The 18,285-nt window shown below is 42.6% G+C and overlaps 1 protein-coding gene across 4 annotated transcripts in view; it reads right to left on the reverse strand.

Moving 5' to 3' along the window:
- Positions 1–18,285, reverse strand: part of TEX264 (testis expressed 264, ER-phagy receptor) — a 161,704-nt gene that overhangs the window by 137,203 nt on the left and 6,216 nt on the right. For 3 of the 4 annotated variants that reach the window (XM_081178052.1, XM_081178054.1, XM_081178053.1), the window contains exons 3-4: positions 15,844–16,132; positions 3,193–3,255 (exon numbers count right to left, since the gene is read on the reverse strand). In XM_081178052.1, coding sequence (XP_081034178.1) covers positions 3,193–3,255; positions 15,844–16,101 — 321 coding nt within the window. In that variant the 5' untranslated portion in view covers positions 16,102–16,132. The remainder of the gene's footprint in view (positions 1–3,192; positions 3,256–15,843; positions 16,133–18,285) is intronic. The other variant, XM_081178055.1, reaches the window with a different exon arrangement.

Below are 18,285 nucleotides of genomic sequence, written 5' to 3' on the forward strand. Positions count from 1 at the left end.
CTGCATTTGAACAAGCACCCAAGTGCATTCTACAGAGGTGGGTTTAAAGGAGCCATATTAGTTGGTTGAATTGGGCACAGAGCCTTGGGGTGCCGAATTTTGGCATTGCACAGGGCACCGCTGAGATGTGAGACTCCAAGGTCTGCCACTGCATTCTAGAGCAGTCAAGAAGTGTGTGTGTGTGTGTCCTACTATATGAAACCACACTGAAGTAGAACTTGGGAGAAGTCAGGAAACAATGGTGCTTTGGGAGACTAGAAAGGAGAGGAGAAAGATACTGAGGGCACCACCAGATTATAACAATTTTGGGATGAGATTTAATCACATAAAAGCAAATTCAGAATGCACAATTATAATTGATAGGGAGGAGTTGCATTACAAACCCCCTTCCCCACAAGATGGGGCTTTTTGCAATAAGGAGAGTGACAAGAAAATACATTGGAAAGTGTGGGGTGGCACTTGCTTTAACACTACATGATCAAACCTCCCCTTTCCACTGCCAAACAAATCAGAATAAATGCTCATTAAATAGCCAATGTCATCTACAGTAATCTCCCTACAAACAAATCAGGATGAAAGCTCAATAAATAGGTCATCTGGAAGAGCCTTGGGACAATGGGATGTTTGTGAGGGACAAGATATTGTCCTCATTCCCGGAGGGTCACAATGTTCCTTTTTAACTTCCTGGCACACCCTCTGCTTTATCTGTTACAATTTATAAGGGATGAAGTAAATTCAAGCCACCTCCTCGGTTGTATCATTTACTTACACTCAAATGAGGATGTTTTCTCCTCTAGACTGCTCAGTGCTGGGATAAGACTCCCCACTGTGGGCATAAAGCTACCCAGTGTTGGGATAATAATGCTGAAAAGGCTCAATATACAGCTGACCTTTTTGTTTTAATAATATTTTTATTTTTAACCAGAAAACAATACATTAATTATAGAAATGTTAAGTGCTATCTTGTGCAAATTATTCCATACGCAGGGCTTTTTATATAATGTTCTTCATTTGCTTTGCTTTGCTTTGCTTTTCAGATGGAGGAACTAAGAAGTCTGTGGTGGTTTTGAAATCCATCATTTATCCCTTTCAGGGAAATGGAGCAATACATGTCTGCACATACAATAATATAAGAATGTCATCACACTGTAATTTGCTTGGCCACAGACAGGTAGCATTGAAAACTACAGCATCATGAGAAGCAGTGGGTGGGTGGCCCAGGCAAGCCACAGAAGAACAGTCAGAACAAGCTGCAGCTGCCACCTCAGTTTTGCTGGCTCCTCTGTCTGCCAAACCCTACCTCCGGGATCCAGATCCACAGGCTGGCCGGTGCCACTACCGGCCACCATTGCTCTCCCTGGACAGCTTGAGGATTCACTGCTTCTGCTACCACCCAACCAATTATGATTAAAGGTTGGTCTGGCAGGAGCAGCAGCTCCAGAATAAGCAAGGTGACTAGAAGTGGCACCAACTGGCTGGATAATCTGCTGCTGTAACTGCGACTCACAAGGCTGGCCAGCAGTCACTTGATGTTGGATATGGGTACAAGCATACATGCAACTTCCTGCATAGGTATTAACTGCTTTTTGGCACATTTCAGCATGAAGAAGCCCTGTTATAACACAGGATGCTTTCCTCTAGGTTCCTATGGTCATTTGGATTGTTGTGAATACCTGCAGGTAAGAGATATCATATTGGCCTGAATATAAGCCTCACTTTTTCCCCAAATTCCAACTGTGAAAAGTTAAAGTGTGGTTTATATTCACAACCTTACGGTATGCAGCCAGGAGCGTGGGGCAAACAGCGCCAGGAGAATGGCAAAGTGGCGGCCACCCCGTGTGTAGTCCCCCGTCCTCTCCCCCAAGGCCAGAAAGGGAGGGAGAGAAGAAGGGGCAAGGTTGACGGCAGTGCAGCACAGCTCCACCCCACCCCACCCCACCCCACCCCCGTATGTAGCCAGGAGCGGCGGGGAATGGAGTGGCTCATATTCAGGTATTTCTTCCTTTTTTTTCTTCCCCCTCCCTCCAATTTTAAAGGTGCAGCTTATACTCGGGCCAATATGGTATACCTGTCTAGTACCAGGCATGCAGCATACCTCTCCTAGCATTTCAAAGAGGGCAGTAAAAGTAATTCACCGCAAATTTAGAGAAGCTAAAATACTGTATTTTCTTAGGACACACGGAGTTAGTGATTAAATTCAGTCTCATGATTTTGAAGTATGTATTATGGACACTACTTTAGTAATCATTAGAATTTCCAGCCCATTTTACATTTTATGAAATGCCTTCTTGCCAGCCCGTAGAATAAATGAAGAAACAACATGCCAGCAGGGCACTCATTGTCCTGCCAGCTACTCAGGTTTCCCTTAAAACTGACAGCTGGAGGAAGGTGGGTGGCAGCTCTGCCAGCAGTTTCCAGTAGCCCTTCCAGTTGCTGTTTAAAACTCTGAAAGAAGCTGATTGGTGGCAGAGAAGGTGAGGCAATGCCTCCTAGAAGCCTAGCCAAGTCTGAGCTGGTCACTAAACTGGAAAAAGTCAGATCAGAATGGAATCAATTCACTTTCAAACCTGATAGCATTGCTTCAAATCTCCCTGAAAAGTTGCCAAAGAGGCACATGAACAAGGAGGAAGGGAAGAAAGCACCTAAAAGTCACAACAGTTTGTCCCTTCATACAAATCCATTAAGCAGCACCAACGGGGGGGGGGGGGAGAGAGATTAAGGGAGCTCTACCTCTCATTCAATACAAGGGATAAAATTCCAGTTGATAGCATTGTTGAAGCTACAGCACTGATGGCAAGAAACACCATTCAATATCAGAGCACATGTTTTGCCTGCTGATAGCCACCGATAGCCTTATTCTCCATGAGTTTCTGTAATTCCCCTTTTAAGACATCCAAGTTGGTGACCATCGCTTTCTCTTATGGGAGCAAATTCCATAATTTATCATGGCTATAGCTGGGGATGGGCAGCTGCCCCCCCCCCCCGCCCACGTGAAGCCTGGCTATGCCCATGCTGTGTCTAGAAGTACTTTTCTTTCGTCTGTCCTGAATCTTCCAACATTCAGCTTCATTGGATGTCTCCAATGGGATAAAAAAATTTCTATCTCCATTTTTCTCTACAACATGTAAATTTTACATACTTCTATGATGTTCCCTCTTACTCATCTTCTTTCTAAACTACCTCCTTACTTACAAGAGGTCCAGAGGTGGCTGTCAACCTCCTCCTTACTCTCACTGTTGCCTTTGTAGAACTCATCTGTGAGATAGATGGAAGAAAAAACAGAATTAGTTAGTTCTTCCAACCATTTGCTCCAGCCCCTTCTACTGATGGCCTTTCTTCCTCCCAGTCCCAATTGACACCAATCTCCATTGCCCTGGATTCTCCAGGTAGCAGGGCTGGGGAAGGCGTCTGCCCAAGACATTAAAGAAATGTTGCCAGTTTATACAGTACTAAATGAATGAATGCTATAACTCAGTATAAGGCAGCTTCATATTTTATAAACGAAGCAGATCAGTTTTTTATGGTAGACCATTGGGAGCTCCTTGTAAGCTCCATATTCTAAGTATGGGATGTGAGTGGTGCTGTGGTCTAAACCACTGAGCCTCTTGGGCTTGCCGATCGGAAGGTCAGTGGTTCAAATCCACTCAACGGTAGTGAGCTATTGTTTCTCCATCCCTGTTTCTGCCAACCTAGCAATTCAAAAGCACACAATGCAAGTAGATAAATAGGTACTGCTGCAGCGGGAAGGTAAACAGCATTTCTGTGTGCTCTGGCTTCCGTCGTGGTGTTTCATTATGGCAGAAGTGGTTTAGTCATGCTGGCCACATGACCCGGAATGCTGTCTGTGGACAAATGCTGGCTCCCTCAGCCTGAAAGCGAGATGAGCACCACAACCCCAGAGTCACCTTTGACTGGACTAACCATCCAGGGGTCCTTTACCTTTTACCTTGTAAGCACCTCTGAACTTTCCAAGGAAGCAAAGGATTAGCATGATAAATAAATTTTGTAATGGCTTTGGCTATACAAATACCACAAACAACAAATAACAACCTAAATAAACTCATTATGCGGGACAAAATGCAAAACAAATTTAGTTAAATCAACATACTTGTGGTTCTCAGGCAGGCACTTACCCAAACATTCAGCATACTCAGATGGGCTCAGCTTCAGCAAGATGCGGACCTTTTGCCACAATGGGCAACAGATTCTTACATTGCAGGGGGTTGGACTAGATGACCCTTGTGGTTCTTTCCAACTCTACAAATCTACGATTCTATATGTCACCTTCAGACCATACCCTCGTTCAGGTGGTAAACCTCTGGCATGGGTCCCATCTCAGCCCACAAAGCTGTTTCCCTCAAACCACACACCCCTGCCCTACACCTGACATCAGGTGAGGGGCAGGTAGAGATGCAGCTGCTAATGCAAAATTGGGAGCCTGAAAGTATGCTCCCAATTGTGCACTGGCAAGGGAGGCTTGTTGTCACTTCCAGTAAGCTGATTGGCAGTGAGAGCAAGCCAGCTGGGATTGGTTACCAAGTTCTGTATGGGAAGCTTATTGGAGCAGCTGACCCCTGCAGAAAGCAGAGCCTGAAGTCAGTGTAGTCAGCTTGATTGGTGATGATGACTTCAAGCCTTGCTTGGATTGTTTTTTCTTGAAAAATAGGTCCTGGTGTCCTAGTGACATCAGGTGATTGACAGGTCAGTGGCTTTGCAAAGCCACAGCTGTGTTGACAACACCAACTTGCAAATGCTTTAAAGGTAGCGTTTAAAGGGTATTTCTCTCAAAGAACTTAGATCTGGAATTGGAAATCATACATTGCTGGATTTCAACTCCCCTCAGGCCTAAATAACATGGCCAATGGTCATGGATGATTACCATGAAGCAAAACAAACCTGTTTTGACTTGTATGTCCAGAGCTGAAAATTTGAGTATTTCTTGATGATAATTATTTGAATATGAGCTGAACACAATTTTATATTGCACAGGTTGTTAATATGTACTCCTTGAGTGTTTTGTAGGTTCTGTGTTTAGTTTATCTGTTTTGGCCACAGGGCATAAAACAAGTAAACCGTTTTCACTCTCTTCATTGGGGACCTATTGTATCTTTCTATAAAACAAAAATATAACTTTTTAGTTGAAGGCTGTATATACTAATTTAAACCTCTATTTAAAAACAAATATGTAACTATATTAAAATGGGACTCTAGTGCAATCAAGTTACGGTATGTTACAATAACTCTGTTTAGTGCTATTTTTTCTAGAAAAAGAGGTGCCGGACCTCACCATGAATGCCTAAGAGGTGCTAGAACTGAGTTCTGATGAGTTCCAGCTGAAAAAAGGCCTGACTTTGAGTGCCTATAAGACACTCAACGGCATTTCCGTGCACTGCTCTGGTTTGCCAGAAGCGGCTTAGTCATTCTGGCCACATGACCCGGAAGCTATTCTGCAGACAAACGCTGGCTCCCTCGGCCTATAGAGCAAGATGAGCGCCGCAACCCCAGAGTTGTCTGTGACTGGACCTAACTGTCAGGGGTACCTTTACCTTTAAGACACTTTATTAATTTAGGTCCATGTGGCCAATCTTGCTTTTTTATAATGTCTGATGCACATTCCTGAAACTATCATTACCCTATGGAAAGACCTCTGAGTAGCTCATGGCCATCACTGAACCAAAGGCTAGTTTGATTTAGCTAATTTTAGATGTTCTAAATGTGGTTGCATTAAAAAAAAATATTTTCTCACCTTGGGCAACTAATTTGCCTTGTAGTGCAGCTGTAGTAACTCTACAGCTTTAATGTATTTAAATGTTTTAATGTATTTTTAATATTTTGTTGGAAGCCGCCCAGAGTGGCTGGAGAAACCCAGCCAGATGGGCGGGATATAAACAAATAAATTATTATTATTATTACTGCCACAACCAAACACGCAAACATTCCCATCCCGCCCCACCCACAAATCGGGGTGTTACAGGCTACAAAGGTATAGGCCTTTTATAACTCCTTCCATTAAATGTATTCTGCGTAAGGTGCCATTTAAATGGTCTCCTATATTTAGGAGTTAAACTGCCTACCTCAGATCTCTTCTGCTTTACCAGGTGCTGGAAACTAGTGGCACTAGGGATCTAGGAAGGCCACTAACTATGCACCAGTCGGAATATTTTTACCATCAGCTCTGCGATACAGCCACTGTCTCTAAAATAGGGGTTGTCATGGGCACAAGGCTGCACTTGAGGTCTTTCCTGGTGCCCACAAAGCCTCTGAGCTCAGGGTGGTTATTTTTTCTACCTTGAAAATAACACAGAGCTGAAGGAAGAAGTTGAAAGTGACCCTCATCCTTAATGCCAATGTGCTGTTCTAGGCTCAGCTTAATTGTACTGGATCTGACTTCTGGCTGAAAAAAAAGCCCTGCTTTTATCCAAGATCCCTTGGAAAAGTAAAGCATGTATACACACAGTTTGTCTCTGTCTCGTAGGGGCAGGGGAAGAAAGAAAGAGAGAGAAGGGGGAGAGGGGGGGAGGGAGGGAAACAAGAGGGGCGGTACCCACAGCACTAGCTCAATAATCCAAATTTGCCCACAGGCTTTAAAAAGTTGGTAATCCCTGCTCTAAAACACTGCAGCTGGCTTTTTGCTAGCAGGGGGTCAACTGAAGGAACAGATAGTGGAGAAATCGCATGGATAGTATCTACCAACATGTCACGCCCGTAGTATCTGTGTTCCCCCCACTCCCTTCAATAAATAACCCTCATACAGCCATGGAATAACTTTTGAAGCAGTGCATACTCCTCTTCTGTTGTACTCACTATGCTCCTCCTATGCCAGCATTTAACAGCTGCACATATTTATATTTCTCTCTCTCGGCTTTAACAAAGCAATAGAAGAAGGAAATAGAAGAGAATGAAGTGGCAGCAGTAGGGAGAATGAGCGGCAAACAGTGGTAAAATGTCCCACCCAATTGCTATTTTTCTATGCAAGCACATAAGCAGCATAATCAAGCCTATGTACAGTTAAGATTAGTTCCTCTGTTGCCCCAGGACTCCACTCTCAGTTTCCCATTACCATGCTTTCTATCTAGCTACTAGTCCTGGATCCCCATTATCAATCTACAGGTGCCGCTGTGAGGTACCAATTGGACCCATCAGTAAAAGCATCAATTAGCCAGTTAGGAAACCAGCCTACAGAAGCAACACAATGCACCCATTCCCAGACACTGAGCAACTCTCAGCCCAGGCTTCCAGTAGATTAGGAAATCTACATATAAAGCCTTCTCAGATCAGAACACCACCACCCTTAGGTCATTCTCTGCAATCTATTGTGGGCAGCCCAGATCTTCCTCACTCAAGTCTGCCTACGCCATCTCTCTGGCCATCAGCTTTGTTCTGCCTAGCTGATCTTCGCTGCTAATGTGGACTGTCTCCTCATATATAAATCTGCTATAACCTTCACACCATGGCAACTGCCTGTCCCCTGAAACTAACACAGTAGAGGAAATACATCAATACAACCCAAAATATCACTTCAGACCTACAGCAGTTGGGTAACAGCCTAAAGATGCTATTCCTAACATCAAGTCAAAGCGCTATGCCTGAAGTTGAACTGTCAATTTTGCAGACGCCACATGGAGGGCAAAAAGAGGTGAACTTGTCCTAGATCAGGGGTAGGCAACCTAAGGCCTGGGGGCTGGATGCAGCCCAATTGTCTTCTCAATCTGGCCCGCGGACGGTCCGGGAATCAGCGTGTTTTTACATGAGTAGAATGTGTGCTTTTATTTAAAATGCATCTCTGGGTTATTTGTGGGGCATAGGAATTCGTTCATCCCCCCCCAAAAAAAAATATATAGTCTGGCCCACCACATGGTCTGAGGGACAGTGGACCAACCCACGGCTGAAAAAGGTTGCTGACCCCTGTCCTACACCCACCCGCATTGTCCCTGGCTAAGCTGGCATTTGAGCCCCTACTTCCAAGATTCAAAGCTGAATGCTATCTGCTGGAGCACTGCAGCTCAAGAGTCTTTGTATTTAGGCCTCTGTTTCTGTAAAAACAATACAACTCAAAAGAGGGGTGCAGTATTTTCTAGACAAAGCCAGAAATGCCCAGGCCCCTCTTAGAAGAACCTGCAGCTCTCCTTGCTGTCTACCGGAGCAATCCACCTGCAGGACAGGCTTGGAAACCTTAAACAAAAAGGGGGGCTTGCCCAGCAGCAGCCCTCCAAGACCCCAAAGCAGTCGTCTTAATGTAGAAATTTGAAAGTTATTTCACTGACTCTTTCAGTGGCTCCGCCCACATTCAGCAATTACTGGGAATGTGTGTGCTCATGTTTAGAAAAAAGAAGCCCACAACACACTGGAACGCAGATGTCTAATGATAGGTTTCGACTTGGTGATCTCAGGCTGTTGGGAGTCTCTTTCTTAACTTTCTCCACCCCTCCCTTGCAAATTAGTCCAGGCAGTCTATTAAATCACTTTTTCCTAGCAACCCCTCTTAGACACATGTGCACGCATAGACACAGGACAGAAGCCATCTCAGTCTTTCCAACTCCTTCCTTGTGCGATTCACAAATCATGTGATTTGGGAGGATTCTTTTTTAAAAATAAAATAGAAGGTTTTTATACCAAGGCTTCTCCCGCAGAGTCAAAAGCTTTTGATTTCTTTAGTTTGCAGGGCAAACTTTCTTCCCTTCGTTCCCAACAAGACAGGATATCAGTCAGTTATTCTGCTGGAGCAATGCAAAGCAACCAGAGGAGAAACTGACAAGAGGCCTTTTGGCTCCAGCTTTCCATGGCTGGAGAAGTAGAGCCTGACAAGCGTTACTCAGTCTAGCTTGGCTTGCCACATCCGTTGGCTGCAGGAGTTGTGGTGCTAGGCTTCAGTTAAAGCATTCCAGGGTGACTGCATAAGAGCCAAGGTCTACTGGAAATAAACTCTGCCAAGCATTTAGGACCTTCAGCAGCAGCCTGGGAGGCAGGCAGTTTTATTTGCTTCCCCCAGCTCACTGTGGCACAGACATATGTCAGTGAGTCTACTCTGAGTAAAAACTAGTTGAAACCACCCGAAGTATTTGGGTGGCTTCTTCATTACCCAAAATCCCAAATTCTCTGCCAAATGAGAACAATGATGCCCCAGTTTGTAAGACTGTGATGAAAATACATTGGAAAAGGATTGCAATACTGTCCTTTGCCAGCCAGTACTTGATGTTTGAATCAAAGCTGGAAGACCGACATCCAAATCCCAGTACAGCGGGTGGCCCTGGATATGTCACTGCCCAACATATAACATGGAACTAACTCCCACTCCATAATGTTTTGAAAATGAATGTGACGCAGAAATGCTGCCAACCAGCCTGAGACTTGGAGACAGGGTGAGCTATAATAATAAACCGGAAGTCTGTTACCCAGTGGAAAACCTAGAGCAGGACTATTTTATCTAATGACTAATGTGAATCATCCCCACTTTGCTGTCGTTTTCAGGAGAAAGCAAAAGAGGAAGACCTTTGTCTGCAGTGCAAAGGACTTGGCGCAGTCCTGTCCTTGGGGACACTGCCCCATCTGCCTTGCAAATCTACAGAAATAGCAACAGTTGAGCACAGCTGTTCTTTATACCATAAGACTGCAAACCATCTTGGGAGCTCAAGTCTCTAGAAGTGAAGAACTCTTGCCCACCCATCAGGACAAGAGATCTCAACATATACCCATGATTAAACAAAATCAAGAGGGCATCCCTATATAGTACAGTTTTATACCAGTTTAACTGTCATGGCTTCTGCCCTCCCCCCAAAATCCTGGAAATTGATGCTTGTTAAGGGTGCTGAGAATGATGTTTTGGATGGCCTTAACCCTCTTCTCCACACAGATTCCTGGAGACACATACATTGGCTCAGCGTGCACACAATACTAAGTCAAATCACGGCATAGCGCAAGTGCATAAGCAAGCAAACTTCCAGGAAGTAGATCACAGCCACTTCGCCCTACTTCAGTCCTGCTGCTCTTGACAACACACTAAGACAAACCACGGCTTAGCTCAAAGCAGAAGAACTGGAAGAGGAAGATGGAGGAACATCTTCTCTCCAGGAATCCCCATGTCCACACACTAACCCATGCTTTATCTTGAGATTATGTGCAAACAGGGTCATTTTTTGTTAAAACTAGTTTAAGAATGAGAAGACATACCCTAGGCCAGCCTTCCACAGCCTGGTACCCTTCAGATACTGCAAGCGCCCGTCAGTATCACCAATGGTCAGGAATTATGGGAATTTGAGTCAAGATCTGGAGAGCACCAGGCTGGTGAAAGGCAGATCTAGAGGACGCCAAAAAATGTTCACAGGCTCCAATAATAGGATAACTTTATGGCCCTATAGCTTCATTTATGCATCCATGACTAGCTTAGAAAAACTGCATCCCTCACCATGCAGGGAAACATATTGAAAGGAAAAATACCTCCGAATATACGGTAAACACTTCACAAACTGTGAGCAAGCCATTTTTCAAATATTTGGAGAGGCTCGGGGAAGGAAGCAGAGCTGTTTCTGGTGGGGTCTGTCCATCCATCAAGTGAGAGTGATGTAAGCAGGAAATAATTTGTGTACTCCTTAACCAGATTGACAAAAGAAGAGGTTACCCAACATTTGGCACCATGGTGGAAATATTAGTCTGTCAAGACCAATTCAAATTCTGGTCCTCTCTCACATTTAGCAGCAGAAAAGGGAGAGAAAAGACACAGGAGCCTGATCTGGTAGTTTTCCACTTCTCTGCCAATACAGAATACACTGATTCAGGGATATCTAGGACTCAGCAGAAAAATCTCTCTACCAGCAGTCATAATGACTGCAAAGCTCACACACTGCTAAATTAGAACACTGGATGGAAAACATCAATAGTAGAGTGAGTATCAACACTAATAACTGCAGAACACTATACCTGTAGGAATGCTGATAAAACTATTTAACATAACTTTTGTAAATGGACAGGTACAGCAACTTAATCATGTATGTGAAATCCTAAGAAATTTTGGAGGGATGCTCCAAACCACAGAAAGATGGGTGTGTTTTTTAAAAAATGAAAGGAATTTTGCAGACACAGCTATAACAAATGGTTTATTATCTCAATGATGAAAATGAAACCCTGGAAATCAGCAACTCTGCAAAAGATTCCAGATATATATTCAGAGCTATTTTTTGTTTTATTTGTATACTACTGTATATGGTTTATGAATCTAACATGTAGTTAACAGCATTTGCTCTTGATTGCATTCCTACAATGAACATGTTTTTTGCTTTCTGCATTCTCAAAATTATATAACATGGTGTACCTGCAAAAAGCCACTGTAATTAACAATGTTTCCAGAGAACTGCCTATACTGCAGTGTGTATTTATGTGGCATGAGTAGTCCTGGTCATTATGAAAATGATTATGCATTCCAACTTCGTGCCTGCAACCTCACTTCCCTCCTGCTATTGCTTAAAAACTAACTAGGGTAATTCCAACACTTGTTCTGGCCCTCCCCATCAGATGAAGAACTCATAATTCCAGCTCTGCCAAATGCTTTACTTCTTAAATCAGATTGAGGCATGAGGTCCAGAGGATGGAAACATGGTAACAGACCTATTCTGTGGTGGCTCCCTACTTGTGGAATGCTCTCCCTAGAGGCTCACTTGGTGCCTTCATTACATATTTAGGCACCAGGTAAAAACATTTTCCTTTAACTAGACCTTTGGCTGATTAATGTTCTAGGTCCTTTTAATTGTGCTTGTGGGAGGAGGGTTTATTAGTTTCTTGTTCTTCTTTTTATTATGTATTTTGTGTTCTCATTTTGTGTTCTCACAGCGGGTGGCGCTGTGGTCTAATCATAAGGTCGGCGGTTCGAATCCGCAGGATGGGGTGAGCTCCCGTTGCTCGGTCCCAGCTCCTGCCCACCTAGCAGCTCGAAAGCACGTCAAAGTGCAAGTAGATAAATAGGTACCACTTCGGCAGGAAGGTAAACGGCGTTTCCGTGCACTGCTCTGGTCCGCCAGAAGCAGCTTAGTCATGCTGGCCATATGACCCAGAAGCTGTCTGCAGACAAACGCTGGCTCCCTCAGCCTATAGAGCAAGATGAGCGCCGCAACCTCAGAGTTGTCCGTGACTGGGCTTAATGGTCAGGGGTCCCTTTACCTTTACCTTTTTGTATTTTTATGTTGTGAACCACCCCACTATCGTTGGATAATAAATAAATAATAATACCTATCTGCTTAAAGGAGCTTGAAACAAAATTGGCTTGCAGACACTTTAAGCTACATATGCAGACTCTTCTGCATTGGTGTAACAACAGATGAACACTGGCAGATGACAGCAACACAGCTGAGATATTGAAGGCAGGTAACTTCATTTTTTGACCACAGCTACCACAAAACTTACCGAATAACTAGAATGAGCAGATTACAAATTACAAATAATAATCCCTTATCACAAGACCCCCCAAAATTTCCTCTGCCTCTATAAATGCTTTCGGGATAATACCTCAGCTTCAAAAATACACTGATGGTAGTGTCCAGTTAGCAGAGGCAGAAATTCAATTTATATCATTTTAGCAACAGTGGACCAGTCAAACTTGCTGCATTTGCAAAATAACCTCTAGTGGTGGAGGGAGGGGGGAAGAGTGTGCAGGGTCTGGAAAAGAAGAGCAAAGACCACATGCAAGAGAAACTAGTGCTGTCCCAATCAGCTACTGTCTTAAAAGCGTTTAGAAACTCTTTCCGTGCAAGTTTCAATCAAACATTGGTTGAAGATTAAGCACAATGGTCTTTTGCTTCCTGATTCCTTGACTTACACTGAATAACTATATTATTTCAGTAAGATAAAGAGATGCCAGAGATACACACTTTTCACAGCAGGCAGAACTAATCTCTCTCTCTCTGTAAGCCCTTTGTATTTACAATACAAACAACATGGTTAGTAAGGAAGGTTATTCACATGCTTTTGCTGCCTCCCCGACTCTCTTCTATATGCAGATTCCTTTTACCAAATGCATTTCATCTTCTACTCTTGTGCAAGGAATCAAAAATATCCACAGCTGAGATCACACTTGAAAATATCACAGAGAGATGGTCTCTGATAAAGGCGGCAGGCGCTGCAACAAAATACCGAGAACACTTATTTGTATGTTTTTGTTTAAAAGAAGGGAGATGTGCTACACTTAAGACTGATGAAGAAACCTTACATTTCAAGGGATCCTTCAAAGGCCTCCAATAAAGTTTTTGAAGATGTGCTAGAGAGATTTTAAACAGGTAACTACTGAAATAGTTAGTGGTAGTTTTATAAGGGTGATGATATTTATTTTTATATTTATTTATGAAAAGTGAGAGGACGAACACATGAATACATTTACAAAGTGACCCTATATAGGTCTACTCAAACCTAAGTCTTATGGTGTTAGGTGAGTCTTTCAGGCAAGTAAGTACAGGGTTACAGCTTTAATTCATTAATTACCGTATTTTTCGCTCGATAACACGCACTCGACCATAACACGCACGTAGTTTTTAGAGGAGGAAAATCCGTAGGCATGCCACCCGTAGGCATTCCCTCCATAACATGCACAGACATTTCCCCTTACTTTTTAGGAGGAAAAAAGTGAGTGTTATGGTGCAAAAAATACGGTAAATAGTGTAAACCCTAAGCTCAACCGTGTCTCATCCTGTTCTGCCTGTATTCCAGTTTAGACACTGGAGACAGCATCTTCATTCCCCATGCAGAATCTCTAAACATGTCAAAGAGCTGCCATGTTCCCCTTCTGAGTGTTAGAATTATAAAGAAAGAAAGAAAGAAAGAAAGAAAGAAAGAAAGAAAGAAAGAAAGAAAGAAAGAAAGAACACCACACTGCACCACAAACAACAGAGTAAAAGTCTTACTTTTGGGGGCCATAATTATAGAATGCCCTCATCCTTGAACTATAATTGGCACCAACTTTGATGCATTTCTAACACAATAGAAATCTCACTTATTCCAACAGAAGCAGCGTAAATGTAACAGATTAAATCTCAGGCTAGGGTCTGGGAGATCTCAATTCAAGTTCACAGCCATGTATGCTGCCCTTTGGAAGAAAAGAGGACTGCAAATGCCATTTTAAAAATTAAAAAAAATATGAGAGGTTAATTGACTTGGCTAGATTTTCAAATGTTATTATTCCCGACTTCACTCTGGCATTATCTACTCCCTTTCAACATCATCATCATTCCTCTTCCTTCTCCTTGGTTTTAACTGCTATAAGGTACCCTCTTTTGCATTGCTCTGTGATGAAGGGCAGCTTAAAAATTATTTTTAATCTGCAAGTACCAGAAAAGGGGTAGGAAAAGCCAGAAGCAGACATTTCAGCATCTGAAATTACTTCAGATGGAATGACCTCTTGCTCACAATGGAATAACCAAAACTGGTTCAGCTAATAATTACTATTACCTGGAAAATGTGCTACACTGACAACTCCTCTATTTGCTCAGCCCTGTGTCCTTAGATCAATGCACTAGCAGAAAAACTCAACTGATAGCTTCTCTGGCATACGTGCTTCTTCAAAGCTGTTGATCAGAAAATTACACAGGCTGTGCTAGTGTAACAGGAAGTGCTTATGCCACAAACAAGTGCACAACCCTATTTTTCTGGCAACGTTGTGGTTGGTTTGGAAGTTTTTTGTTTGTTTTTTAATCAGGCTGTCAAAAGCCCAACTACAACAGATTGTTTGAACAGATGAATCCAGGTTTAGATACATTTTTTCCTCTGTAAAGACAATATGCAAAATAAAGAGTGCTCTTTAGGGGTGTATGCAAAGGTCTGTGTATCCCCAATGGGGTATTTGATTCCCCCCGCCCCCGCCATAGCAGCCACATACACTGCATTGCAAATGGCTGTTGAAACTCAGTCAAGTTGCAAAAGTCTTCTAAAGAAAATTCAAGGCCCTGATTGACACAATAGCTGTGCAATTTTCTGGATTGTGGCCAACATCGAAAGTCTGAAAAGAGAAGCTGAACACAGACCCCCTACAAGAAAAAACCCCTCTTATATAAAGGTCTGGATGGTGACATGCAAGCTCTGTATTTTACTAAAACTGCCTGTAATATGTTCTTTTATGACAGCACCACTTCTCAGCACCTAGAGAACTAGGGAAATGAAAGAAATACAGTAGTATTCAGCCACCCATGGGACTACCCACTCCAAGATAATGAGCCAATAAACCAAATATCTACTGTCTATGGTAATATTAGCATTTAAACACAGTGGAATATATAGATATGTATATGGTAGTTCGCCTCTCTGATACTTGAGCAGACCATCTCTCCTTAGCTGCTTTCAAAAGATTCTGCACCCTTTTCCAAGTATTTTCACTTTACACCTTCTTGCAAGAGGCTTTGTACTTTTAACACAACAGGCAGAAATTCAACAGGTGCAATATTTCCTACCCACCAAAAAATAAAGAAACATAAATATATTCAGATAAACACAATCTTCAACTACAAAACATATTGGTTCAAAAGCATAACCCCCAAGTACAACAATATAAATTATTCACTATACACAGTAATGAATAAAAATACAAAGCATCACATCTGTTTGCAGAATCATGTCTGGTATGTAAGTTACAGCATATACATTATGATCATAAAGCTAAATCACTGCAAGTTTACCATAAGGCTACTCAACTCATCCATTTCATGAGTGTGCATATTATTATTCTTAAGTAAATTCCTATTCCTCATAGTGCACATTCCCAAAGTCGAAGATCTACTTCAGATCTAACATATCAGAAAATAGATTTTCCTGGTACTCAAGTAATGATTGTGTTAACAGTGATGCAAACAAGAAGCAGTTCTCCCTGAGACTTACCGTGTGAGGGTTGTCATAGTAGAGAGCAATGGAGCACAGCCTTGGAGAGATGCTGCAGCTCTCCGTAAACAGCCTTCCAGAGTCACCATAAGGCCCCACCTGGAATTTATATGCCACAGTTATGCTGCTGAAGGGGGGCAAACCAGCACTCACAATCACTTCTGTGAAGAGCCCCGAATAAACAGCAAAGCCAAAGAGCGTCAACAGCAGAAGCGTAACCAGTGCAGCAAACAATCCAATGAGCAGCCAGTCTGCCATGACTCCAGGTGCCTCAAACTGCAGGAATCAACTGCAGGACAAGAGAGGAGGACAAAAATTAGGTAATCATAATGCAGATGGATACTTCCTAGAGTAACAGATAAGTTTAGGGAAAGTTTTCCCAAAGAAAATATGACTCAGATCCACACTGCAGACCTTTGCATTTGCAAGGCAGTGTTGTAATGGAATTGTTCATGTTTACAGGTCACTGCTGTACTGAAATTATTTGCCACTGCTGCTCAAGGGACACCCTGCATAGAATAACATGTTGTAAGTCACTTGTCTACAATGAAAGCCTTTACTTCATGCAGCTGGGAAGCTCAATAAGGAGGATCTAAGTGATGTTTGAAATGCATATGTGCACCAATCCAGATGCCATAGGTCAGGCTTCCTCAACCTCAGCCCTCCAGATGTTTTTGGCCTACAACTCCCATGATCCCTAGCTAGCAGGACCAGTGGTCAGGGATGCTGGGAACTGTAGTCTCAAAACATCTGGAGGGCCAAAGTTGAGGAAGCCTGGCATAGGTGCACCAATCCAGATAGCCATGCACAGACAGTGGGTGTCAGATACATACACAATGTTTCTCTGACCCACAGAGTATTTCAAAAATACATTTTTTGTCCCTTTCACTGAATCCCAGCTTTTATGTCAGAACTGCCTTGACCTTATCCAACATCACTGTTCATTCTTGGTCAGTCTGCAATTGGCTTCAGCCTCAGCAGTCCCTAAAGGGGACCCACCAACCCCAGGCAAACTGCACACTGGGAACTCCTCATAGAATGTAAATCCCATAATGGAACTGGAATGGCCATGAGTTAAGAGAATTGTGTGTGCATGGGGTGATGGTAAAGGCAGAGGAAGACAGCTATCAGGGGCTTTCGGCACCTCCTTCACAATATTCCACATATTCCCTTGCATTTCTAAACCTCCACCTTCCACTGTGTTTCACTTTCAGTCAACCCTCTTTTTGCTCGTCTCCCTGTACTTTTATGCCTAATTTCCCCTTCATCCATACAAGAAATTAGCACAGATAGCAGCATTTTCATTTGGTGCTCTGCAGGTGCTCACCAAGTAAGAGTATCCAAAAATATAAGAAATAATGTGACCATCGTTAATATGATCCTTAGTCAATGGGAATAAAATGGAACACAAAACTTTCTTCCTACATATCCTCTGTAAGGTCAAAGATGGAGTGCGGGAGGAAGGTGGAGGAGGAAAGGGTGCCAAAAGTGGTTCAGCAACACTGAAGCCACTCTCACCAGAATAGAAATTGTATTGCACTGCTGGTTCATATGGCATGAACAGCTGCAGTAAAATGCAGTTACTGAAAAAAGGCAGCATAAAATCAATCTGAGGATTCCCAGAAAAAAGGTCAGAAGTAGTGATTATCAAGTGGGGATGTTGTGTGCCTTGCAAGGAGTGGGAGTAACATGGATTGACCCAAGTTGTTGTTTTTTCAAAACGGACTTTATGAAACCACTTTGATTTTTGAATTTAGATGTGGTCCTTTAAAATTGAGCCTACTTAGAAACAACTTAATTATACCTAAGCAACTGTTCATTCTGTTTGGCAATTAATAAAAACCACATCTTAGTGTAAACTGCAATGTGATTAGGCTACTATCCACCCTATTGAGAACAGCAGAGAGCAAGGACAACTGTGGAAAAGAAATCTGATTTGCCCTTGAAAAATGTCACAGTTAATTTTATACTAGCATTTATAATATCTTACTGGAAAAATATGTGCTGCCCGAATCTCTTCCCTTGGACTCAAATTCAAGCAGCTTGAGATACTTTCTTACAGCTCCTGCACTGAACTTATTTGCTTCCTCATGAACTTAGCATTTGCATTTCTAAAAAAGATAATTTCCAGTCGCCATCATTTTTGTGGAAAGACTATTAGACAGTATAGTTACTTATACCACAAAGCCTGTGATACAAAAACTATGATTATGTAAAATGTTGAAGGCTTTGAACTGATGCAGACCCGGAGTGTATTCCATATTTGCTTTAGACTATCTAATTGTTACTGGAACACAGCAGGCATCTGTTTGGTGATCCTGTCATTGTCTTTTAAACTAGTGGGTAATGGACCCTTGCTATGATGCATCTCAGTATACTACTCTTTTTCTCTTTAAATCGCCTTTGTCCTTTCCTCTTCTCACTTAAAAGTTCCCATACTTG

Source organism: Podarcis bocagei (genome assembly GCF_964188305.1).
Source record: "Podarcis bocagei genome assembly, chromosome: 2".
NCBI lineage: Eukaryota > Metazoa > Chordata > Lepidosauria > Squamata > Lacertidae > Podarcis > Podarcis bocagei.